The sequence below is a fragment of the Ptychodera flava genome, chromosome 10, assembly GCF_041260155.1.
Source record: "Ptychodera flava strain L36383 chromosome 10, AS_Pfla_20210202, whole genome shotgun sequence".
NCBI classification, from domain to species: Eukaryota; Metazoa; Hemichordata; class Enteropneusta; family Ptychoderidae; genus Ptychodera; species Ptychodera flava.
The window spans coordinates 5,948,191-5,975,080 of record NC_091937.1 but is presented as its reverse complement, the minus strand read 5'-3'; the positions used below and the strand labels follow the sequence as shown (position 1 = coordinate 5,975,080).

At 38.2% G+C, this 26,890-nt stretch overlaps 1 protein-coding gene across 1 annotated transcript; it reads right to left on the bottom strand.

Moving 5' to 3' along the window:
* Positions 1-4,659: 4,659 nt before the first annotated feature.
* On the bottom strand, positions 4,660-24,979 carry LOC139141852 (T-complex protein 1 subunit theta-like). The gene is made up of 10 exons (XM_070711592.1): positions 24,877-24,979; positions 20,153-20,323; positions 16,671-17,001; positions 12,650-12,711; positions 11,712-11,849; positions 10,966-11,037; positions 8,572-8,949; positions 7,852-8,088; positions 7,079-7,198; positions 4,660-5,562 (listed from the first exon to the last, which is right to left on the bottom strand). Exons 1-10 carry the CDS (start codon positions 24,934-24,936, stop codon positions 5,491-5,493), a joined length of 1,641 nt encoding a protein of 546 aa, XP_070567693.1. The 5' UTR covers positions 24,937-24,979; the 3' UTR covers positions 4,660-5,490.
* Between the last annotated feature and the right edge of the window lie 1,911 nt (positions 24,980-26,890).

The window sequence follows — 26,890 nt, the reverse complement described above, 5'->3', positions numbered from 1 at the left end:
TTGTGCAAAAATTCAAAGGAGAACAAAGAACTAAATTCACATAAACAGTCGATGTCAACAACTAATGCAAGAACCAGGGATTGAAGACTACCCCTTTGAAAGTATTATACCCCTTAATGTAGTACACATCTTTCTACTTTAACTTGCCTGTGGTACATCTAAAGTTACACTTCGCAAACCTTTCATTTCAATTGAATTTGGAATCTGTTGAAACAATTATCTCTGTTTAATGTCATCTGGAATGCACTAATATTTTAATTCTATTTTTCCCCCATTTTTTCTTTGATATCATTGCATTTCTTTTTGCATGCATTGTAAATCTTGTAAATTGTGTATATCTGCATAAGATGGTTTCCACTAACTACTAGTGTTTTCATGACTAGAAATATACCTAAAGTTTACATATTACATAAGATATAGATACGACGCAAATGAGATTCTAGACTCCATGACACAGCTTAACTACCCGGCTTAACTACCCTTGCCACTATCTAGATGTACATTTGTACAGTCTGAGACTTATTAATTGTGGGAAAGGATAATTCTTGTAGTGTGAGAGAAAAACTCATTGAGATAAAAAGTGATAATGGTTGTCTGCAATTATTTGGTGTTTGGAGCTCAGAGGTATCTTCATGTATGAAACTCCTGTGAAATCTAGATTGTCTGTAATTTAGGAAAATTCACTGAAGTCCGTTTTGATGTAGATTAATATGGATGTCTAAGAAATGCACTTCAAAATTTGGTCTCTGACAAAGAGTACAAAATACTAGTAACATGGGTTTCTATGTAAAAATAATGGTTCTACACAATTAATAGCCTAGCTTGTGATTCTTTATTGCTGCTTGTTTACAGCAATGTGCACTTATACAATGTATATCTGCAACTGAAAGACATGGTTTTGAAATTTAAAAACAATCAGGGCTCGAAATTAGCGGTAGTCCCGCGTCCACAGGCTACCAACTTTTCCCTGGGGCTACCAAATTCCATGAAATGGTAGCCCACACAGACTACCAAAGCCTGGGACATGAAATGCTTGGCGTGCGATGTCCGTCACTTTGGGACAAGCTAAATGCAGTCAACATGCAGTTTCGTTTGTTTGAAGCAATTATCCTTTCATCTGTGAAGTTTTTTCTGGTGACTATTACAATTTTCACTGCTATGTTGTTGTTTTTACAAGATGCAGAGCGTTTGATACTAGAATGTTGAGTTGCTTTTCCCTGTGCAGTCTTTGAATCCCAGTTTACACTATGCTGTTGATCGGCAGCATACAAGACGTACTTGTGTCAAGCTTTGGAGTTTTGATGCTGAAATTTCACAAAACTGTCACTTCCGTATCAAGAGATTGTGTAATCAGTTTGATTTGAAAAAGTAATATAAAACACTGTGTCAGTTAAGCTTGGCTGAGTTTCGCTGTGTTTTATCTATGGTTGTCGATCAATATAAGTGTATTACATTCTGTATAGAGAGACTCGGGTGTAACAAGGCATGCCAGTTCATAAAGATCATGAGAATATTTTTTTTCTGTGTTTGTTTACCCAAGTTACAATTTCATTGGATGTATAAGCCGATTTTGAAAGAGATAGAAAGTGTTAAAATGTACATAAATAAGCATAAATTAAGCATTTGTGACATATAACATGGGGTTTCTCGAGTTGAAGCCCCTAGTTTTACTGCTATTTTGTGTTTCTGAACCGGGGCTTATACTCGGATGACTATAGTATCCCTAAACTAAAATATTCATGGATTACCAGCCATTGTCACTGGGCTACCAACTTCAGAAAACGGTAGCCCAAGTGGACTACCAGGGTAAAAAGTTAATTTCGAGCCCTGACAATTATCAAGACTGTTATTGAAAAGAACATTACTGGTAATACAAATCATGCAAGTACATTAAAACTAAAACTAAAGCCAGAATATGTATGGTATTCAAGCTCTGTGGAACAAACCTAATTTGTTCTGAACTTAAGCTATGATGATTTGCATATTTCAGACGTACCTAATGTATGACCAGTACCGACTTCTGAAGCACTCTATCTCCAGTGAGTCACTTTTTCACTGAAAAAACTTAAATATCAGTGATTTTACACCCCTAAGACCCTAAACATGTGTCGAAAAGATAGGAAAATGTCCCAATGTTTTAGGAAAATCTTCAAATGCATGGAATAGTGGTGAATGGCCGGAAGATATTCCCTGAATTTGTCCTCAAAGTCCTGAACAATGGGTTTATCATAAATACTTGATTGAATATACACTATACATGGGTGAATGTATTCAACTTGGTAGCACCCAAAACACTAGTAAACAAGTCATCGTTGATGACCCAGTCCCCGCTTGCTAATGGGTACTTTGATTACAGGTTCTGTGATAAAAATACTTTGATACAGATGGCACTCAATGGCCAAGAATGAGTTCCATGGTGATGAAAAACATAAAACCAATGTAGGCCACTATCCTAAAGGTCATTAAATGAGTCAACTGGGAATTAGTTGACAGGATGTTGCAAAACATTTTTTCATTCTATCCTAACACTAATAGATAACCGGTACCATATTTCATAAAGTTTAATGTAGTATTTACAACACTATGAGATCAACATCTGTATCAAGTTTCATCAAATTTGACGTTGTATTTGTGGATATATCACTCTAATTAGGAAAGTTCATTACATATGCAATTACAAATTAATTAAAATGACACTGATAAATGTCTTTTTCACTGTTAAAGCAATGTGAGCTTAACATCTGAACAAAGTTTCATGAAATTTGATGCAGTATTTCTGACATATCAACCTAATTATGAAACTTCAATAATTGACATGATACTGCTACATGATGTGAAACAACTGACGAGCATGTATGAAATAGGTCAATGTCCTTGTACCAACTTTGAATGATACTGGTGGAAATACCGGTATGTCTGAGTTATGGCTCAGTACATGAGAAAATCGTAACAAATTTGCCGCCACGCAGCGATATTTGATCTTACTGTTTAAAAAATCAACACGTATATGTATTACATACATGTAAGTCAATGTCCAGGTACAAACTAATAAAATCAGTTGAGACTTGCTAGAGTTATGGCTCTCGACATGAAAAAAACCATAACAAAATTGCTACCATGTTGCCATATCAGACCATATCGAGAAACAAATCAATGTACTTATGTATACTATAAGTCAATGTCCTTGTACCAACTTTGAATAAATTTGCTTGATACATGTCTGAGTTATTGTTCAGGACATGGAAAGTCGTAAAAAAATGGCCACAAGGCGGCCATATTGGATCGTATCACAAAACAATTCAATGTGCATAAGTATAACATAGGTCAATGTCCTTGTACCAACTTTGAATAAAATCAGTTGAGATATGCCTGAATTATGGCTTTGTACACGAAAAAATCATAACAAAATGGCCGCCTGGCGGCCATATTGGATCATATCACAAAACAAATCCACACGCATATATATGACATTGGTCAATGTCCTTGTACCAACTTTGAATAAAATCTGTTGAAACATGTCTGAGTTATGGCGCTGTACATGATAAAATCGTAATAAAATGGCCGCCTGGTGGCCAGATTGGATCGTATCACAAATCAAATTGACATGCATATATGACATAGGTCAATGTCCTTGTACCAAGTTTGAACAAAATCGGTTGAGATATGCCTGAGTTATGGCACTGTACATGAAAAAATCGAAACAAAATGGCCGCCTGGCGGCCATATTGGATCGTATCACAAAACAAATCAATGTGCATATGTATGACATTGGTCATTGTCCTTTTACCAACTTTGAATAAAATCGGTTGAAACATGCCTGAGTTATGGCTCTGTACATGAAAAAATCGTAATAAAATGGCCGCCTGGCGGCCATATTGGATCATATCACAAAACAAATTGACCTGCATATCTATGACATTGGTCAATGTCCTTGTAATAACTTTGAATAAAATCGGTTGAAACATGTCTGAGTTATGGCTCCATACATGAAAAAATTGTAATAAAATGGCCGCCTGGCGGCCATATTGGATCGTATTGCAAAATAAATCGATGTGCATCTGTAGGTCATAGTTCTATGCCTTTGTGCCAAGTTTGAACAAAATTGGTTTGGCAGTGTCTGAGAAACTGTTGATGACGGACGGACGGACGGACGGACACACGGACGGGACCCAATCTATAAGTCCCCGCCGGACTTCGTCCGCGGGGACTAAAAAGTAGCTACTTCTATGGCTTTAAGAAAGTGCAATATCTGACACAGAGGACACATTTGTAGAAATAACTGACTACACAGACTGAAAACTTTTGCAAGAGGGCAGTTTCAGATTTCAGAACAAATACAAAACCTTCAGTTGAAGTGTAATGTTTATGGCATAGTGGTATTTCATAATGTGTGTGTGGACACAACTCAAACTTTTACTTGTTGTGTTGGCTGAATTATTGATTAGTTCTTGCTTAAAGATACATGTCCTTTTGTAGCACACCTATTTTCCCTACCTAGATTCAGAACATGAAAACACTACTTTTGTTAACTTTGTTGAAGGCTCGGAGGCATGCTATGGTCACTCAGAAATTATACTGACTTCAATCAAAAACGAATGGAATACCACTGCAAACCTAGGACTGACACACACTAATCAAAAAGACTTACACGATACGCAATCTTTGTTGAAGATGTTTTATTGCAAAAAAAAAAAATACAAAAAAGAGAAAGGGCATGTACAGCACACATGAAACACAGGGTGAAGACAAAAAAACTTAAAAAAGGCAAATTTACAACCACATCACTTCAAAAAAGACAAGGTGGATTTCTGCTTCAATAGGGGCTACATAGACCTTTGACAATGTTGAAGTTTTTCACATCATCTGCATACAATGAATGTTGATACAAAGATTTTGAAGACATCAAGAAAGGATAAGCGATTGAAGTGTTGAAGGGATGCTGTGACATTGGAGAGTACAGTAAAAATAAGTAGATGAGAGCATCTTCTATACAAAAATGACCAGCAAATAATTACAAGGGAGACAAAATCATTCCATTGCTTTTTGAAATACTAGATGCAATCTTTTACAGCAGAGTAAATTCATGGTAATACTCTAGCTTTATTTATCATTACAATTTATCGGGTACTGAACTCTTGAAACTTTTCATCCATATTAGTTGTCCCCATTGGACTAGACATGTGTCCATCTTTGACGACAAGCAAATGCAATGCCCGTATATGTGCGCAAAATTGATTCAGTTCATGACACAAAACTGTAACTTCCCCAACATTTTAAGAACTACACATCTATATACTTAAATAGCTTTTAAAGTGTCCATGCTTTTCTTGTTTCTCAGAAAAAAATGTTTGCGTTTTAGAATCATCCGACATGACAGACAGACACACATACAGTGCAGTACAAGTTTTCTGATTTGTCTACATTCAAATTGGAATTTCATGTTCTGACATAATTTCCCCCCCAAATTACATGCATTATTTTGGAAACTTCCTAGTCATCATCAGCATCCATTGGTCCCGGTTGCCTTGGTTTCGGACCACCAGCAGGTTTTGCCATGATGATCTATACAAACAAACAAATAAATAAACAAGGTATTAGTTCATGTCAACAATGAACACACAATATTGTGACTGTACACCCCCTTGTTTTAATAATGGCACTTCTTCATTCAAAATAACCATTACAAACTGAAACTGGCAGTAATTGGTTCCTAGAATAATAACGCTTAAGTTGATACGACAGAAGAATGGATGTGTTCATAAATGCGAGAATACAATGGCATTTCCTTGCACTGAAGGACTTTTTCTTACAAACTTATCAACAACTTTATGACTAAGGCATTTATACAGACCAGGATTCCTTCATTCAAACCTTTCAATGGAATTTCAAAATACTTTGAAAAGGATATATTTTTGTTTGGCAAACTTGGTGAGTGCTTGGTGGCAGTACACCATCTGGTGCAAACTAACACTATACTCTGCCATATCTGCCAAAGCTAATACATTAGTATGCTGACATGACTTAGGAACAGCTGATAATGGGTCGTAGGTCACGTAATAATGGGTAGAAAGGGGGTTATATTGGGTATTATATCATACCAGAATTTTGACAGTGACAATACAGCGATCTGATTGGTCAATATGTGAAAATGACCATGCTCTATTTGTGATATAGCACAGTTAGCAATGGGTAGAAAGGAGGTTATATTGGGTATTATATCATACCAGCATTTTGAGTGACAATACAGCAATCTGATTTGTCAATATGTGAAAATGACCATGCTCTATTCATGATATAGCACAGGTAGAACACGCATGAACTCTCGGTTGGAGAAAAATTCATTTTATGTCTCACACATTAATTTCTGGTCATAATATCAAGTGAACCACTAGCGATAAATATACTAATAGGTTTTGACCAGTTCACTCCATGCAAGCATTCACCATTGCTCATGCACATTAAGTTGTGAACTTGTCGAAATCTCATGATATACCTCTTGTTTGACGTGGTTTATTGTTTAACCCTTTCACCCCCAGTTCCCTGTATACAGGTCCAACTTTACCATAGAAAACAATGGATTTGGGACAAGCCATGGTGGTGAAAGGGTTAAAACCCTTTCACCCCCAGTTCCCTGTATACAGGTCCAAGATGACTATTGATAACAATGGGTTTGGGTGGAACCATGGTGGTGAAAGGGTTAAGGTAGTATGCACCTCGAAAGTGAAAGACTTATACTTTTGCTATAACTTTCCTCAAGGAATCTTTCAATCATTCTCTTTCAAAATCAAGAATAAAAATAGGGGGTCACCGTGCAAATTTTGGTACTAGAGAAACAAATTACCCAAGATTTACCGATATTAGAAATTCAAAATGGCCGCCATCCCTGTGTTAACTCTATTGAAAAAAATAAAAATTTTCGAATTTCGAAAAACTAAGCCATGGAAACGTTTTCTTTCACCAAGAGCTTTAAAATGAACCCCCACATGTGGTATATCAGAAGAGAATTATAAAAGTTTGAGAGCCCGAATGTCTGTCCCCGAGGTGCATTCTACCTTAAATAACAACTTCTACAACTTACTTGATCAACTCTCAAGACAGTTACAGCAGCATTTACTGCAAACTTGAGTCCCCAGTGCTTGGTCAGAAACAGATCATAGATACCTGCCTCAACTACATCCTTCACTGCAGCGCCCTCTGCCTGTGTATCAGAATGACACAGATTATGTTAGTAGGCGATCATTTTGGTGTCATACCTTCTTGTTTGGGTGGTAAGCCACCGCACTTCAAAACAGAGTGGATGGCTACTCTGCTCATCTCTCTGAACTTCTGGCACGAAACATTGATTTCATGTTCCATATACAGGGACACCTAGTCATTCAAGGGTGGTTTCTGCCCTGATGTCTTTAGTAGTTTGAACATCAGACTGACTTTTGGTGTAGATATATTTCAATGCATATTATTCAACTGTGACAAAGTTTCACTAAATCATAACTGTCTTGTTTGAAAATAAACAATAATAATATATGTCTCATCTTGGAGAAATATTTGAAAATTTCAAGAGCTGTATGTGGATGGTCATTTGTGCTGTAAACCCATCCCACAGAAAGATTTATATAAAAACACTGTTGCAAATTACATTTTTCTATCAACCATAGTTACTTTCACTATTCTCTGTGATGTACTGAATAAATATATAATACACCACTGTTCATATTTGGCTCTTAATTATTATCTCATTATTTTCAAAATAGGAAACCAACACCACATATCGTTGAACAAGAGTCACTGTGTCTTGAACAAACTCATTTCCTGCATCATTGCAATGTTCTTATTGTGAATAGCACAACCAACCTCAATATCAAATCCTGCATTAACTTTGCCTTCTTGGTGAGCAGCATACAACTTTGACAACACTTCTGTGGCCTTGACACCAGCATTTTCCGACAGACAACGGGGAATGTCTTCAAGGGCCTCGGCAAATTTCTTGATCGAATACTGCTCCAATCCAGGACAGCTCTCACCATATTTGGTCAGTCTTTTAGCTAATTCAATTTCTGTAGCACCAGCTCCAGGGAGATACCGTTTATCCTGATGTCCATTGTAGAGAAAGATAGGACAGAGAAAACATTAACACCATGAGCAATACATGTAACAACCTTGGCTTAATTCCTGCCCTGTCCAAACAAACTGGTTGCTGCTTTGTAGTTACATTGACACTGAATGAATGAATGTACGTTTCAACATCACTACATATCGACAAAATTACCACTATATGCCCTACATGCCAATAAATTATATTTTGAAAGCCACCAGATGATGATGATGGTGATGATGTTGATGATGACGATGATGTTGATGATGATGATGACCAGTGAGGGTGGTAGTACCATTGATAATGCTAATGGTGATTACAATGATGACTTGATGATGAAGATGGTGATTGAGATGGTGAGGAACCCAGGAAGAAGAAGATGATGATGATGATGATGATGATGATGATGATGATGATGATGTTGATGATGATCACAATGACAATGATAGAGCCTGTCGCAAAATCTATGAAAAACTAACCTTTGTCAAAACCTTGAAAGAATTTACACCATCATCAACAGCCCTTTCAATGTCATCCATGATGTTATCAGTGGAGCCTCTGATAACAACGGTAGAGATACCACTCTCTTCTTTCTCTTGTTCAAAGACCACAACAGCAGTGTCACCGATTTCAGACACTCTGACCATGTCACAGTGTCCAGCTTCTTCTGAGGTAGGTGCGGTCAGTCTTGGAAGGGCAGTGGCTTTAATGGTCTTGCAGAGTCTGCGTAGATCCCACTTGGAAGTCAATCTGACCACCATGATGTTATACTTATCGAGGAAGTGAAGTGCCATGTCACCGACTTTGCCACCAGATACAACAACATTGCAGCCAGCATCAGCAATGCCTTTGATAAGCTGTGAAGAAAGAAAATCTCAATCTGAGCAAATGACATACAAGTCACTCAAAGTAGAATCAAAATAGGGCTGACCCCTGACCTTGTGCAGAGTAAAATTTGAAATTTCAATTCTTAGTGCTAGTACACTTTTCATCGTCAATTATTGTACATTGTATTATTATTTTAAAGATACACTTTTTTGATAACATCACATCAATTGATCCTAAATTACATTGCATTGAGAACAGCATGTCTTCAGCATCATCTCTGGGTACACTGAGCAAGTATGGTAACCTCTCGACACAAATCATGGCGGCTGCTTCGACCAATGTCATAGTTTGAATTCCAATGTACATAGAGACGCCCTTTATTTATTTTGAAATGTTTAGGTTAACATACCTACTTGAATACCACCAAATCTTGATCCAAAAATTATAATATAAATGAAGTGTGAGCTAAGCACATGATGGTTTGCGAAGCATTACTGGGATAGAAATGCCAGAGACTTTGTATATAAAAGAAAAAATAGGGCCAAAGTCCCTGAAGCTACTATAGACATGGATACAAAATTAAGTATTTCCTGACTGTATGAAATTATCTCACTAAGGTCATCCTACGGACAAGTAAACTAAATATTAAAGCTGTCTGACCAGCGGTTTTGAAAGAACAAGCAACTCAACAGTTGACAGAGCTCTGTTGAGTTATGTACAGAATAACCTTTTGTGACACATGTATTGATGAAGAAGGTGGATATCTTTGATTAACATTGTGAGTTCTGTTTAATAAGTTGAGACTGTACATACTCAGAGAAAGCACACTGAAGAGACAAAGGTTTGAAACTTAAGAAGTTCAAGGTCATCAAAAGCATTATAAGGAATCATGTTACACTTTCATTGCACTGTTTACACAGATTGCATAATTGCTATAAATAGCACATGAGGAATCTTTATACAGCCCAGCTTTACCATAAAAACCCTATCACTTTGACCACTCTTTTAATTGACCACTCTATTTTTTCCTCAAAAAGTAATTTTATTTTATCCTTACCAAGTCAACCATAAATAGAAATTAGAACTTTCTCTATCTCTATCTCTCTCTATTGACTATTTTGAGCAATTTCTTTTAGATAACATACAGGGCACAATAAATGACGGTTCAGAATATGTCAAAGTTGGGATTCAGGAAAGTTGCCTTTACATGTTTTAATCCTCCAAGATGGTAAGCATTTCACTATGAACTGTCAAAAAAAGTTGAACTTTCTGATAATTCTACACTAAAATTATTTTGGCTTTGATGATTTCCTAATTAATTCAATTATTTAAAATCATATTAATTATTTTTTTCTGGGTGAATTGATAGGGTTTATACAGTACAAGAATTACATACAATGTTAGTCAAATTTTGACCAAAATGACAAAAAAATTCCTTAAAAATACAGATTTGCATATTTCATCACAATTTGAACAAGTCTAAGTTGGGTTACCCCTAGGGACCTGTATACCAAATAACAAAGCTGTCTGACCAGCGGTTATGAAGAAGAAGATTTTTTACCAAAAACACCTTTTTTGGCATTAATTTGCCTATTTTCAACAATATCAAAAAATTAAAAAAAATAGTTTCTCAAAATCGTATTTTTAATCTACACAACAAATATCAAATCAGTAAGTACTGCGGTTCTCAAGATATTTGAGTGGACGGACGCCTCACAAACGGACATACATACATACATACATACATACATACATACATACATACAGACTGACGACGGACGCCGGACGGATACCCATCCCAATAGCTTCTATAGACTATAGTCTATAGTAGCTAAAAAATATTATAATATAGGCTTGACATGTGTATAAGGAAGCCACTTAGGACCACTTTTAAAGGCCACTGTCAAGGTCAACACACATCTACACAACTTGAGTCATTACCATAGAATTGCATACTTCAACAATACTTTTAATATATTCTGCATACGTGAACACTAATGTGTTGTGCATTCTATGATACACATTGTATGTCTTCAGTGCCTTACCTCTTCAAGTTGGCTTTCCTCTCCTTTGCTGAAAGTTTTCAACTCTTCTGCAGATTTGATTAAAACTGTACCCTGTTGGCAGAATAATAACAAAGTAACTACATTGTTGATGCACTTGGATAAGTGTTTCTAATCCAGATATGTATGTTGTTTCTCGTATAAAAGAATTATTTTCAAAGCTACATGAGACTAAATGATATTGCCTCCACATGATTTTTCCAGACCTATAATTTTATGATGCATGAAATATAGTTTAGCATGCCCGCAAAGTCACAAAGTTCAGTTGTACCACACTCTTGTACACATAGCTGGTGACAACTGGCATACTGAATACCGGTCTCTAATAATCCAACAATAAATGAGAATCTGTTTACTGGCTGAGTACAAAAAAAATGATACTTAACGTGTACAATAATCAGAGCAGAAGTTTGTGAAACTCACAAGCTGAATAGCACTTCGTGAAATTATTCTTTACACAATTATCTTGGCAGCTTATATGAGCATTTGTACTATCTATGAACGGCAAGTGAGAAAAATATTTACGACTCTTTCCATTATTGTGATAAAATCACCATTGCGAATACAGTAACTATGATGTACAGTCTCTGAGTTCACTCATTCATATGGATATATAGACAGGGAGTGGTATTGACAAACTGGTACAGTGGAAGCGATTACACAGGATATTCATGTACTGAGATACATCAGGACTGCTGGAGATGAAATCAAAGCATGCCATTTCTCACCTTAGTTTCTGTGTGTGTAGTGTCTACAGGGCAGGAGAAACAGGCTATCTTTGCATTCTCCATCTTGGTAATGTTTCCTTCCACATTCCTCTTAAACACCATTCCCTGCAGGAAAGTGGAGCTCAGAACACCCGATCCCTGACGTGTGGAAAGAAAAGACAATCAGTTACAATTGAAATGGAAGTCAGTACCTCCTCTGAGAATATGTCATCGATAGATATATATTGATCCCGGTAACAAATACTTGAAGCAAAAGATTTCATCCCATCCTATATCACGAACAATATCCCACTTTTCTAGCAATAGGTCACAAGAACTCTGTGATTCAAACATCAAGAGTTTAACACATCATGGTTTCATAAATACTATTTACCCACTATTTGGTGAAAATATTTTGAGCAGAATGTGTGTGCCTTGTTAACAATTTTTTGCATTTTCATTTCCTTTTGGATTCAATAGAGAAAGTCACAGTTCAAAATCTCACTTCTTGAAAATAAGAAAATCATTTTCTCTTCCCAAGATTACAAATAGTATGGCAGTCACACTGAATTTAAAAGTCAGTGAATTTGAGCTTTTTTGCTGCTTTTACTCAAATTTTGTGCAATAGCCCATATTTTTCTGTTTGATTGTGAAACCCAAAAAGTTTAAAGGGCAGAGAGAAATTCAAAACTTCAACTTCATGCGTGTGTTAGGCAGTCAGTTGCAGATTACTGTAAGTTGTGATGTTACAATGGATCGTACAACTGAAGATGGATGAATATCAGTGAGCAGGATGTTGTAGGAGTTTACTGAAACACAGAGGAGCTACTTCTTACTGCCTCTGTAAGTGATGCAAACTAGGAAACTTTGCGATGCATTTTTTCCAAATAAATACTGTACATTTTTGGATGACTGCTACATAGCAAGGTGTGTGTACAAAGTTACTATCATAAACTTACCAAAATCTTGGCAACTCTAACATTGTCAACATTGAAGGTACCATTCTTCAGATACACAGAAACTGAAAGAGTGAGTAAAATTTAGGTCACTACCACTATATAAGTTTGTATAATACCATGATCTGAAGGGATCTGAATCAATATCCTGCTATCAGACAGAAGAACATTTCATCACATACATGGATGAAAACAGAATTGAGAAGACAAATGAAATGCCGAATAATGGTTTCTTGGATCACTAACATCTAAATTAGCATCATGACATTACTTTGAGCAGCGTTGGGAAATGTAAAGTTACTGACATTTATTTCAAAGACTTTCTAGGAGCTCTTCAGCAATTTTCAAGGAGTTTTAAATGATCTATCTACCATATTGGAAGGGTGATTAAACACTCTTCATCTCATGGAAGGTTCCAAATACATTTTGAAAGCAATTGGCATCTGATGACAGACAAAGCAATTTTGCAAATTGTATGTGGCTGGCAAGATTTCTAGTAGTTACATGGATTCAGTTTAATTTTTCAGGGCTATGATGGTGTGCTTGAACATCACAGACATTCAAAGAGCTTCCACACTGTAGCCTACATTTATCAACATTTAGCACAATTAGAAAGTTCACACTAAAATAAATAGTGCAAAATATACGGACAAAGTATGAACACTGATTAAATTCCATAGATGTAGACGAGTTATGCAAAATTATGGTAAATTACATGAAATATGATGATAGTGCAATTAGGGCAATTATACTTCTACTGTTCAGAATATATCAATTGCAGTTTACCTATTACAGGGTCGACACTAATTATGCAACTCAAAATGTCATTTAGACACTACAGCATCAAATTAAAAGCAAAAGAAAGAATCATGGTTTTATCATGGTTTTAATTCCTGGATTGTTTTACCCATTGCTTTCAAACCATGCAACTTGTCTACATGGATGTCTTTATTGATTTCAAATTTGTCAAAAATACAAGATGATTTGAAAAAATGACAGACTGTTGACAGTAAGGCCCTAGGCACCTGTCTGAACTAGCATTAACCTTTTCCTGCCGAGCGCCCTTGTCCGTTATTCTCCCAAGTCAGTAGAAAACCGCCCCATCATATGTGCCTGCAAAAGATTGGCTCTCCTGCATGTTATCCTGCCAGGCATTTTGGCAGAAATCGCCCATTTTCAGGGTAGTTTTAGCCGTACTTATACGTGTTAGACTTCGATAATTTCTACATGCCCGTAGACAGGGGAAGGAGCTCAAGGGTTGCTGCAGAAAAAAATTGAGGTCACCGGCTTTGTTTGCCCCTGGGAGTGCGTCATTTTATTGCCGTTTCATGTTTATTTTTTCGGAAATAAACTCCTTCAGTATTACGTACGTCCGCTAGGCACAAACATCACCTCACTCGTCTGTTAGTCAGAGACCCTGAGGGTCGTGCTAGGGGTGCAGCAGCACCGTCAAACCTGTCCTGTTTCCCCAGGGTAGGGTCAATTGAATACGTACCTCCAACGACTTGGCAGTGTAGCACAAAAACTACGTTTTTGCCGTTGTATTAACGACATGGCTGAGCCATTGAAGCACAGCTTTACGTAGTTTTGCCAGCTCAGTTGGGAGTTGGCTTACGAGTGTTACCGTTCATTACTGACTTAATCGAGTGGTCCTCAGTCAGGTACGGGTTTGTACCGACATGGCTTGGGCTGCAGCTAACCAGCGATAACCAGTCACTACCCCCAAGTCTTCAGTTCACTTTTGCGATGCACGGGTGCAACGCAATATGCTTCCATTGTTCTAGCCATCGACGTGTCCACATGCTGGCAGCCATATTGTACTGCTAGCTGGTTTGCATAACAAAAGCAGTCCCTGCTAAATGCAGACGGTATCCCCGTACATGTAGCATATTGACCTCATGTGCCCTTTTGAATTCTCTGTACGCAACAGCGTACGTAGTTACCAATGCGTCGGCAAGAGGATACGTTTGCCTGCAAACCAGAGCCAGTACTTCGGACGGTGGAATAAATAAAAAATCCAAAGCTACGTCCATTGAATGGCACGGCCAAGGCAGTGAAGGACGTTGCCTGGCTTGAACTTGCAGAGCTGAAGCCCAGCTTAGTACGTCGGACACCAGTTTGTAATGGTATTCCGAGTCGTTCATATCCGTTCCATGGGAGGAACAAGTCGAGCCGTCCCGTCAAAAATACATTCTCATTTTCAGTCACGCACAACTGAATAAGTGACTTTCGTCTCGCACCATCGGCATATCTGCCAAGTCGTTTGCAAGAGGTAGCCTTCTAGATTAGCATTGCCGAGTTGGTCAAGTTCGGCAGCAATCTGTATAGTGCCAGGCAGCCAAGTACGTCCAACTCCGCCAGAAAACGTCACCATGCTATCCTGCCAAGTCCGCTAAAAAGCGTTAAAAAAAAACCAGCCCCCCTCGGGTGTGGGGGACTGGCGGACAGGTTTCTGCACCTTTCCCTGTCCTTGGACTCCCTGTGAACCCATTTCGAGAGCAAACGCCGTTCCTCGCCCAAAACCTGTCCTCGAACGACCCCTAGCCGTGAGCAAGGGTTTGCTACACGTAGTTCCGTCGACTAGGCAGGAAAGGGGGTACCAAAAAGGAGCCCGATTTCCCCGCCTTAGGAGGATAACGGCCGTGTCTGCTCAGCTTCTAGCTACACCGAATTTCAAGCGGATTTTCACCGACTTGGCAGGAAAAGGGTAAGCCATTCTCTTTTCATCACCCATGTACCTCATCAGATTCAGTTTAACAGAACATATGAATTGCGATATTTTTAACCACTAAATTATACAATCCAACCCTGTGCATAAGGAATGAGTATTCACGACACAATATGCATCAAACAATCCGGCTCTCCATGTCACACTTGTATCTCCATATTGCAGATGGAAATCTGTGATACAATCTGATCCTCTGGTGATTGACCCTCAGTTATGCACGGTCTTAAAATACCATCATGTATAACTGTCCTTAGAATATAAGATCTATGTTTACAAGGTAAAGGCATTTAATAACTATGGGTGACATGTAGATGCACAATAATCTTCCTTCTCTGAAATCACTTTCATGTAAAAAGGTAGCTGTGGAAACGCAGCTATCTGTTGGCGGGGTAGCGGGGATCGCTATGCGGGTCAAAGGTCAACCCCACCACGGATAGCTGTGAAGCCAACTGCCATCGAAAGTGGGTTTATTACGACGACACAACATGTATCGGAACTTTGAATGGCAAAATAAACCAAAGTGAGCGTAATTCAATAAAATGACCTATACCTGCCTGAACTCTGATTATTGCTCATTCCCTAACTCCTTTTGTGAACAAAATTTCTGGTTCGTTTACGTAATTCGGCCGATTTTCCAAGGAGTACTCAAGATTTTCACTCCAGCAGCGAACTTTGACTTCTATTGATATGCTAATAAGATCTGACCGACCGTCACGCTATTCACGTTCGAACGAGCGACATCCTTATTAGCATATCAATAGAAGTCAAAGTTCGCTGCTGGAGTGAAAATCTTGAGTACTCCTTGGAAAATCGGCCGAATTACGTAAACGAACCAGAAATTTTGTTCACAAAAGGAGTTAGGGAATGAGCAATAATCAGAGTTCAGGCAGGTATAGGTCATTTTATTGAATTATGCTCACTTGGTTTATTTTGCTGTTCAAAGTTCCGATACAGGTTGTGTCGTCATAATAGACCTACTTTCGATGGCAGTTGGCCCGCAGCTATCCGTGGCGGGTTGACCTTTGACCCGCATAGCCATTCCCTGCTACCCCGCCAACAGATAGCTGCGTTTCCACAGCTAGTAAAAAGGAAGCAAGGAAGTAGATGGATAGTTCTAACGTGTGACAAATTTATATCATCAACAGGGATATCTTTTTATATTTATAAACAAAAAGCCTTCAAGCCCTTAGCACAGGGAGATTAATGAAGGAAAACAAGATCACCTTCAAATACACTGCCACTCCAAGGTACAGTTGGTGCTATGCGAAGCAGATAATGAAAGAGTGGTACACTTACGACATGCTTCAGCTACAAGTTTTGCAAAGAAATCTTCATTTCCATATTGTTTACTCATGATTGATGACTTGAGGCCCTTTATCACATCTTCTTTGCTGTGTAAATCTTTGATAGAACCACAACAGAGCTCTGGAAGAATTTCAACTGCCTTCTTTCCAGCATTTTCATAACCTTCAATTACCTCTGTCGGCGAGAGGCCCATACGCAGCAGCTCTTCTGCATTTTCTAGCAATGCTCCGGCAAATACTAACACAAAGTTGGTGCCATCACCAATTTCTTGTTCCATTTGTTGTGATGCTAAGACCAGCATTTTGGCGGCTGGATGCTGTACCTATGGATTAATGAGACAGATATATTTACTGGTAGATAACCATCTGATATGCCATGAAGAGCCATGTAGTCATCATATGTCCACAATAATGAGGTTCTAAAGAAAATACCACAAAGTATGTATGGGGGCATAGTGTAGCAGTGTTCCCCCAGAGTCATTGAAGCACAAGGGAAGTCAAAAGAAACTCATTCACATCATGACATGACAATTTTTTTGTCATGAAAATTTATTGGGAACACTGCATAGAGCATTGCCTGACATAAAATGATCCTAAAATTTAGTTTGCTAGTCCTACATATGTACACCCTTTGTACAACAACAGCCCTAGTACTCCCTGGTAGGTTGGATCATTAGAACAATCACTGTTCAAAGAAAAGCATTTTGTGATGCCTGACATTGGACTATAGGATTCAATTATCCCTTTATATGATAGTTTCACAATTCACAATAGCTCTAGTACTACATCAGGGGTTTCATTAAGTTTTGAAGTAGGGGGCCAGAATGGAAAAGTAGGCGGCTTGCAGCTGCCATGACCACAAAGTGGTCGTCGTTGGGGGAGGGTCCGGAAGGCCGGAAACCCTGAAAAATGAGCTAAAATTTACTTTTTACAGCCCACAGTCACCTGAATTTCTAGTATTTTCAGGAGCATTGTCAGCAGTGTTCCAGGGCAATTAGTGTTCATATCATAAAAGCCATTTTCCTGGGAGATTAGGCCTAAATATGATAATTCATAATATAAAATGATAAAATGTGGTAATGTTGACAATATTTGAACAATTAAACTGAAGTCTTTAGAGCCTCTATACTTTTAGGAGGTAACTATAATAATTCACTATTATTAATGATATAGATTTGATATGTAGATGGTATTATACAGTGTTACATCTTGATAGGGGATAGGGGATTCCCCCTCTATTGAAATGTTGGCACCCCAATTAATTTGTCAAGGGGGACCACTCCCCCATCCCCAATGAAATGGTGCCAGTCACACCTTAAAGGTACAAGTAGAACACATGAACTAGTGAAATACCCCCGAAATTTTCTGGTAAAGGGGAAAATCTCCCTTGTTGATGCCATCCTGGATGAAACACTCATATTTTAAGCACAGTAAATGAAAAACTTTTCATTAATGTATAATGTTATGCTTAAAATTAAGAGCCCTCAGGTTTGGTATAAAATCTGTAGATGAAGAACTTTTATACCACTCGGGAGGCAAAAAGATAAGTTATATAACAATAATGATAAAAAATACCGCAATTATACGATGTCACTCACATTTGATCAAATTGGTATATACCAGTATGGGTACCAAAGATCAACATTAAATGTTGTTTCTATCTGTTCAGTGCAGGAAAATTCTACGTTGATGTTATGACAATCATTCTGCACAGTACAACCAGAAAAACAACAAGAAATATTTAAACCAGAAAAACAAGAATGACAAAAGTAATTAAGGTCAGAAACTTTAGGTACAAGATGTCAACTTTAGCAACATGCATAGCAGAAAGGCAGCTAGCGCCCTCTTAGTTTGACCATAGACGGTCTTCCTCCCCTCTACTGATGGTCTTCCTCCCCTCTTCTGTCTATGGTTTCAGCAGTCTGTTAATATGTAACAATTCATAAACAATGACAGGAAATGAGTCAAGTCAGTGGAGTTAGCCTGTCTTTAATTGACATGCCACAACTCCAGCACATTTGCAGGATTTCCCTTTTTCTTACCTCATTTGCACATTTTTGACACTGATGTGTTCATTTGAACAAATTCACATCTCAACCCCTACATCTACCTGTACACTAAATACTGAGCGGTAGCTTTGGCAGTATGGGAGCCTTTGTGTGTGATGGACATACATCCGCACATACCCACAAATATACAGACATGCAAATCAATTCAGCTTATATGATAACCTCACATTGGTATACCAAATGTGAGTACAAAGACAATCGTAACCATATTCCGCAAACAGAAACAAAGACCCTCAAGGTTATTTGACTATATGGGTATGCAAAGTAAGAACCTTGATATGAAAATTTGTACGTTCAGAAGCTCACATTTGGATTTAACCTGACGATCGGTTTTGAAGTGAATTTAATGTCTGATCACATTTTAACCTCTCTGGGTGGATTCTTATTTGCGTGGATAGACCGAAAGCAGTACATATCGTACGACCAGCTGTTATATACCTTCAATTTATGCCTACTACAGTGCAACGCACGTCGGCTTACTAAAATTCGAACTGTAATCGGAAGTTTTTCTCGTGTGAAAAAAATCAGGTCAATGCCTTCGAAAACGGTTTAAATCCACGTAATTATCCTTCTCTTGTTTCTCGGCTCACTTCAAAACCGAAGATCGTACAGCGAAGCTTGCCCTTGCGATCGCTTCCGTCTTCATTTGTTCATCGACCATTTTGAGTTGAGCTAACGACGGCTGACAGGTGTAGTATGCACATTTTCATTGGCGTATATAAAGGTCACCACATAGGAATCAGCAATTCAGATAGCCAATAGAATCATCCGTTGCAATTCGATTTTTATTGAGGCAGTATAGGCAAGATCGTGCTGCATCGTAGTACAAGGCGATCGTAGTAGTCGCTCGTCTTCTAATTTTGTTTCACATAAAAGCCGTTGAAAGTTTGATTACACAGCTTGTGAAACTTGTCCGTATCTTTTCAGACGGTAAAAATATTTTAGCTATAAAAGAGTTCAAATTTTCTGAAAAAGTAGCCGGCGAAATCGTGAGAGTAACCGGTCAATTTCGCCGGCTGCCGGCTCTTAATGAAACCCCTGCTACATCATCATGAACACACAGTAGTAACAATAATGATTAGCTCACAAGATCAGCGCAATCTTGTAACACAATTTTTGATAGAATTAATTGAATTTCAGTGTATGATTTACTTAGATTTTAAAGGCGTCTTGTTTAAACTGATCAATTGGTATTTACTTCACTACCCTTTGGAAAAGATATATGAATATTGAAAAAAATAAACTGTTGACTATACATACTTGTACAATGAAAATCCTAATCTTCCGTTAGGCTCCTGCTATATTCATGACCTCTATTTCCATGTATATAATATTGACATCAAAAATATAGGACTACAATTATTTGAACAGAATTTTAAATTTGCAGTTCTGCAGTGAAACTTACCTCTAACTCCCTAATAATTGTTGCTGCATCATTTGTTACAAATAACTTTTCTATATGGTTTATCACCATTTTATTCATTCCATTAGGGCCATATGCAGACCGCGTTGTCTTGGCTAATTCTTTACAAGCATCGATGTTTCTGTAAACTGCTTCTTCTAAGCCATGAAAGTGCTGTCAAGAAATAGAGTACCGGTACACATATCGATTGAGGAAAACACAGGTGAAGACTACGAAAAAGTACAGAAATCAGGACATAAAATCTAGATTTCTTTCAGCATTGCCCACACTTAACTATTTGTCTCCAGTCTAACCAGCTGATATAGCTTAAGTTGATCATCACAAACTTGTTTTTGCATGGCAATGATTTTGTTGCCACAACAGGTTTTAGAAATAATCGCTAGAAACAACAAAGTGGTAGTAAACTAAATATGAGTAAACAAAACAGAGCCAAATCAGCCTGCAGAAAGATGAGGGGTGGTCAAATGCTTCTGATGTTACTACATTTATGAATGTGTGTACAACACCAATTTAAAGCTTTCGAGCCGGAAGTTTCTAGTCAGATATATTATTATGGTAGATATATGAAATAGCAAAAGTTGCATTTTATGCCTAAAAGGAATGAACATTCTTATAGCTACAACTCATCTCAGTTGAAAGGGTGATTCATCAAGAGACTACACCCCACCCCTACACCAAGATAATCAATTTTAGTTAAAGGCAGGGGGAGCCTATAAATACCCCCTATCTCCCTGAGCATTCATAATCCAACATGAGTGGCACATGGTAGCAGCGTCAACGAATGCTCCTGAAAATCTGGATCCTTCAAGAATCATGGTGTAAATTAAAGCACTGTCCCAACATATTACGTTTTGTGAATACTTGTGGAATCACCTTGTTGGAGAAATTCTCTCATTTTTTCTATTTTAAGTTGCTTTTTGATGCTAAAACTGCTTCGATGCTGTGTTGAAGCGTACAAAGAACAATTGATGAAAGCGTTCAAACAGCTGCCAATCACGAGGGGACGCGCAAAGTGCAAACGATCAAACATTTGTTGTGTACATATCGGATCGATTACGATGTCAACAATGAATAAACGATTCTTACTATCTACTGAGCAAAATACTCGACCAACGGTTACATGGACAAAACCGGCGACATGCGGACCCATTTTGGACCGAGCACGAAAAACTACTTTTCTAACTACTTTCAGCCGAAATCAACTCGATTCCGATCTGTGCCTACACAAATAACTAAACCGCTAACAGAAGGCGAAAATTGCTCTCGTGACGTCCAAAACCGTTGTTTGCTGGCGATGCACGGTCAAAGGCCAATGCAGTGGCCGGCCATTGGATACGTTCATGCAATGATTATACAGGTGCCCATAAGCTACATTATTTCCTGTCGGGTCGGGGCGATGAAACTAAATCGCGATCCATTCATCTCTGTTGGAGTTGTCCAAAAAGAGACACTTGCCATAGACTATAGCATCAAATGTTGACCGTTCAGACTGTAACACGATGAAAGGTCTGAAGATCGCCGTGATGTCGTTCTTCTCTGTACGTTTTTCTGAGCTTTGTTTTTTACTAACTTGCTCTAATATTATCTGACTTTTCTGTTCTTCCTCGATTGTCTGTAACTGACTTTTCTATCCCGATATCGATATTGCGTTCGCAATCACGTGTCTTGAAACTAACGTCATTCCCTGAAAAAGTTTTCGGACAAACTCAAGAAATTTGACAATTCCTAACGAATAGTCGGCAAAATTTACAGAAATTAGCAACAATAATTACATGTATGGTAATTTTACCGTCTTTAGCCTAAGCGGTTCGCTTGGGAGAAGCAGTATATAACGATCTGAGTTCCCATTTTTACCCTACAGTGTGAGTGTAGTATTCGAACAACTCAGATCATAATCTTACGCTGTTCCGAGTAGCCTGGGCATTTTTTATAATATACAATAAATTTAGCCTATCAAAATTACTCGTTTTTACATTGCTTGGATATCGATATTTTTTCTATATTTTTTTACTTTTGATTTGAAGTCTTTTGATTCTCCATTGGCGGCAGCACATGTACGGTTACAACCGTCATGTGATCACCGGAGTGTGCTTGTAAAATTGTCGGGAAGTTGTTCGGAAGAAAAAGCATTTTGTAGTTAGCGACTGCAGCTCGGGATTTTTCAATACAACAACCCATTATACATTTCTCACATCTTTGAAAGGGGTATTACGGTAATCTTTCCTGTGATGAAAATTTTGTGAACGTCTTTGCAATGTGTTTCCACGATGAGTGTAAACTGATTCTCTGTTAGTAAAATCGTCAGAAATGGTCCAGTGGCCGTGGGCAAAAATCATTGCGAGGAAGATAGTAAGAAATTCACATTGCGATATTTGCTGTCGTATTTCTCAACAGGAATAATGCATTTTTACGCATTGTGTATAAGAAGAGCAAGGTGTTCGGCAGTGAATTGCTTCTATCATAATAATCTTCATCACAGCTATTAGGCGAGAAGACAGCGGGCTCTTATAATCGTGCAAATTATTGATATTATGTCTTTGTGTTGAAAATTTTCGATCGAAGGCAGCAGCTCAACTTCAACAGCCGTGGTATATTGGGAATCGTGTTTATCACTGGACGCAGAACTACCATGCTATCAACATTACGTTCTATACCAATGTACGCCCCTGAAAGTTATAGAGTCAGCTGTGGCATTGGCATTTCACATTGGTCGTAATCTTTCTTATTCTGCCCCGTCTTTTGTACCGTCTAGACATTTCAAAGCTAGAATTTTTACACAGTGACCTTGCACACAAATGATCATTCCACTGTTTCTGTTGGGGTTTGTTGGTTTTATGATTTGCCCCGTGGCCCCGGTAAAATCTTTTCATACGATACACAGTTGAATTTTTAAAGGTAAATTAAGTATATTCCCAGTTTGTTGGGTAAAGTTGTCTAGAGAGAAAGGTTGAGTTGACGCTGATAGAGAAGACGTCGGGCCGGCACAGTTGACTGAGGTCCGGTCGGTTTGGGGTCGTTCAGTCCAGAAACCTTCAAAGTTCTGTATCATGATCGTTCGGCATTTGGGTGTTTTAACTCAATTTTTTTGGACAAAGTAATTCAGTAATAATGTACGCCAGATTCCTTGTGTTGTTTTGCCACCGTCATACGCGTATACGGACGGCTTGAGATTAAAAACGGTAAAAATATTCAGTGCTCGTAAATGCGTGCAAAGTTTATTTAGTGACTGTTTACGCAGTATATAGTCATCAATACGACAAGGATTTGCCACCACGTAACGACTGTAATCCCGTATCAATAGTCCATACGAAAATTTTGTGCTGAATCGAAGGAGGTAAAAATTACGGTAGGAAACGTCGGTCCATTTTCCGTCAAAGTTGTTGATCTGCAAAATCTTCAATGTGCACAAACTACCTAAGTGGCTGTTATAGGTCTACACATCCCACGTGCTTTCCACTGTTCATTACGAGCTATGTTCAAAGTGCGGAGTTATAGACATTTGTGAAGTACCGGGTACATTGATTGTGTTCGAAACCTCTACCTGTTTGCTCCTCGTGTTTTTTTGTGTCCCTAAAGTCGACTGGCTCTATGCTCTATGTTGCGTACACACATAGCTGTCAGGATTAAGATTTTCTGGGTAAATAGATACACTCAATAGTTTATTCCGCCTCTGATGCAAAGATACACACAGTTTTACATGTGCCACTCCTAGGCCCTGGGATCGATTGCCATACCTTTAATCTATGCATTTATGATAAAAGCTAATATCTTTTCTCAGTATTTTATCATTTAATGAACAGTAAATAATCTTATGGTAAATATCATAAACAAAAAGTTGTGTATGATCATGACGCAGAGAAGGGTGTGTAAAAATTTACTAACAGAATAAATACATCACCAGTACTCCTCTACCTGAGTGACTGTATTCAACCATTAATTTATGCTACATCTCATCTAGCTACAGCACTGTACTTCAAGGTTTTGCCTGGGTATTTGGTTTGGATGGCAAAACCAGACCCAAAACCTCAAGCTACAGTGCTGCAGCTACATCTCATCATAAGACGAGTTGCAAAAATTAACTTTACAGAACAGACAATGCAAATTAATTTGAGAACTACAAAAGTGTAAATCACTCCATTTTTTTGTAGAACCAGTGCAATATCAGAATGAGCTCAACCAAAGACATGACTGATGATGGAAATTGATGTTCAAGATTCATGAAAGACTCTTCGTTGTCCTGCTGTGCAAAGCTGATTTCTTTATCTAAAATGGACCAACATTATTTCTGAATTATCTTGGTGCCTTCTCGATGACATGACATTCCGTTTTGAAAATAACTGTGGTATTAGAAAGGGCTTCAACTTCAAGGTCAATAGCGACATACTCATTTAATTTGCATCAAGAATGATCACGTGGGCACCAACACCATACTGCCACAATAATTCTTACAAAATTGAGTTCACTCCTTCACCCCTGTTAAAAACTGTGCTTCATGTTACACATTGTAAATCGTACAGCCTGACATCCAGACACGTGTGTAGCCTATGCCATAGAGACCTGTGTGTGAACATGTGCACTGTCATGTCGGTCGAAAGCAATCTGCCACTTTCGTCGACAGCGGCCATAGCGCGATCACTCGAACCGTCAGAAGTCTTTGCAAACAATCACTTAATAATTTTTCGCCGCATTTCTGATGAAATACCTACCTTAGCACCATCTTTTAGCATTTGGGAGAAGCCTGGGGCCTTTGGGACGGGAAGCGCCATGTTGAATCTTTCTAGTATTCCCCAGCATGCACTTCGTCGCTCACGACTGATTGTGAGCTGTCACTAGCTGGCGCTTTTCGAAAATCACTCTTACTCGTATGCAACGCAACAACTTTCATGTGTAGTGCAATTGTCGTAGTTGTGTACAGCCTCTACGGTAAAGATATATCGTAAACTTTATTTCCCTTCCTGTTTCTCCTCACAAATATGAGGAGGCAAATCTTCTTTTGTTTTGTTTTCGTTTTATTGCTGTTTTGTTTTGTGCGTTTGTTTTTGAGTACAGACGTTTTTACCGCCCGCGCCATGGGTCCTAGTTCGCTTTAGGGCCTAATATTCAGAGCCGTCTTCGGAACAAATATGAAATTTTGCTTTATACTAAGTGCGATTAAATGAGCTCAGGTTTTTATGCGTTTCTGTTTTTACTAGTACATATCCAATTACGAATTAATTATGTGAATAGTTTTCACATTACAGCTGTCAATAAAATATGATCTCACCACTGTCATTTTGTTTTCGTATAAAACGACGTGGAAACTCAATTGAAAACAGATTATTAATCAGGTGCTTATTCGGGAATTAATTTATTTTATTAATTTTATTAGACGATCTTTTTACTGATATTAAAATTATACAGTATATAGGGTTACGGAGATTCATAAATAAGCGACCCGACAACCAAAAAAGTGGCAAATGACGGTTAATTATAGGAAAATTAAAATTGTTGTCTTTAAAAGATGAGTTAAAATTGAAAAACGAGACAGATTGTGGTGTTTAGACGGACATAAAATAGTCACTGTGTCATTCTATAGATATCGCTGTTTAACTTTATCAAGCAGTGATCACGGTGACTTGTACGTTGCCCACAATGGCTATCCAATCCAGTAAAGCTGTTTCACTGAAACAAACAAAACAACGCCGCCTTTCAATCTAGGTGACACTCCACTAAAATATGAACTGAAAGTTTTTGGCTGTAAGATACCGCCAAAACACGGGGATTGCGTGCAGCCTAAAACACTGAGCGCTTAAAAAATACCTTTTTGCATTACTGGCTAAGGGACTGGTCAGTTTCTTCAGCCTGGGGGGGCCGGTGGATTCATGGGGGGGGGGTTCACCCTGTTTTTGACTTTGGTGATAGGGGAGGTCACCATGTTTTTGAAATGCCCCAATAGGGGGGGTCAGTGTGTTTTTGAATTTGACACAGGCTCATCATTGCCTAAAATGCTAGTGTCAGCCGCAAAATTCATCATTCAGTTGTATTTCCTTCTCATTGATGCAATTATTTTCCTTTGTTTCATAGGTTTTCTGTAGAAAGATGCTTTTTTATGAACAAAATAACAGTTAAACATGTCGGGAGAATATTCCTCCTCATTTTCAAGTACACTTCTAAATGCCGTAGCTAAGTGGTGTAGTGCCATGGTCACAGCCCAATGGTTGAATTCCGATGGAAAAACAAAACTTTTTATATATGGAATAGTTTTTATAACTTTTTTCTCCTCTTTTCTTCTGTGTGTCAACCATAGATTCTTGTTCTATTCTATATTATCATTAATTGAAATGCACAGCATTTTAAACAGAAGTCAGACCTCCACCCCACTCCCGCAACGCTGACTAAATAGCGCTGATCGCAAATGACGTCACTGTTCTCTCTCATTAATATGCATAAATAAACATTTGTCCGCATTTTCCGCATAAACGACGAAAAATAAAACCTGCTAGTGTTAGAAAGGCTATTTAGCGTCACACTTATTCGTATGAATTGATGACTGAGACTACAAGCTGCAACAACAGCCGCGCATACAACGACAAATTTGTCCGAAAGTCAGCATATTTGTCCGAAAGTCGCGCGCGTGCAGCTATATTTAGTAACGAACCCGAAATCGCGATCAACGCTATTGACAAAATTGTTCAAAGCTGTATTTTATATGCCTCTACGACTTATTTATGCAATATGAGC

Excerpts from the sequence above, each read along its gene's own strand:
- LOC139141852 (XM_070711592.1), bottom strand. The coding sequence starts at position 24,936 with ATGGCGCTTCCCGTCCCAAAGGCCCCAGGCTTCTCCCAAATGCTAAAA. Across the intron at positions 11,038-11,711 it reads CTACACACACAGAAACTAAG|GGTACAGTTTTAATCAAATC; the intron begins GTGAGAAATGGC and ends TTCTGCCAACAG. Across the intron at positions 7,199-7,851 it reads ATGCAGGATTTGATATTGAG|GCAGAGGGCGCTGCAGTGAA; the intron begins GTTGGTTGTGCT and ends TCTGATACACAG.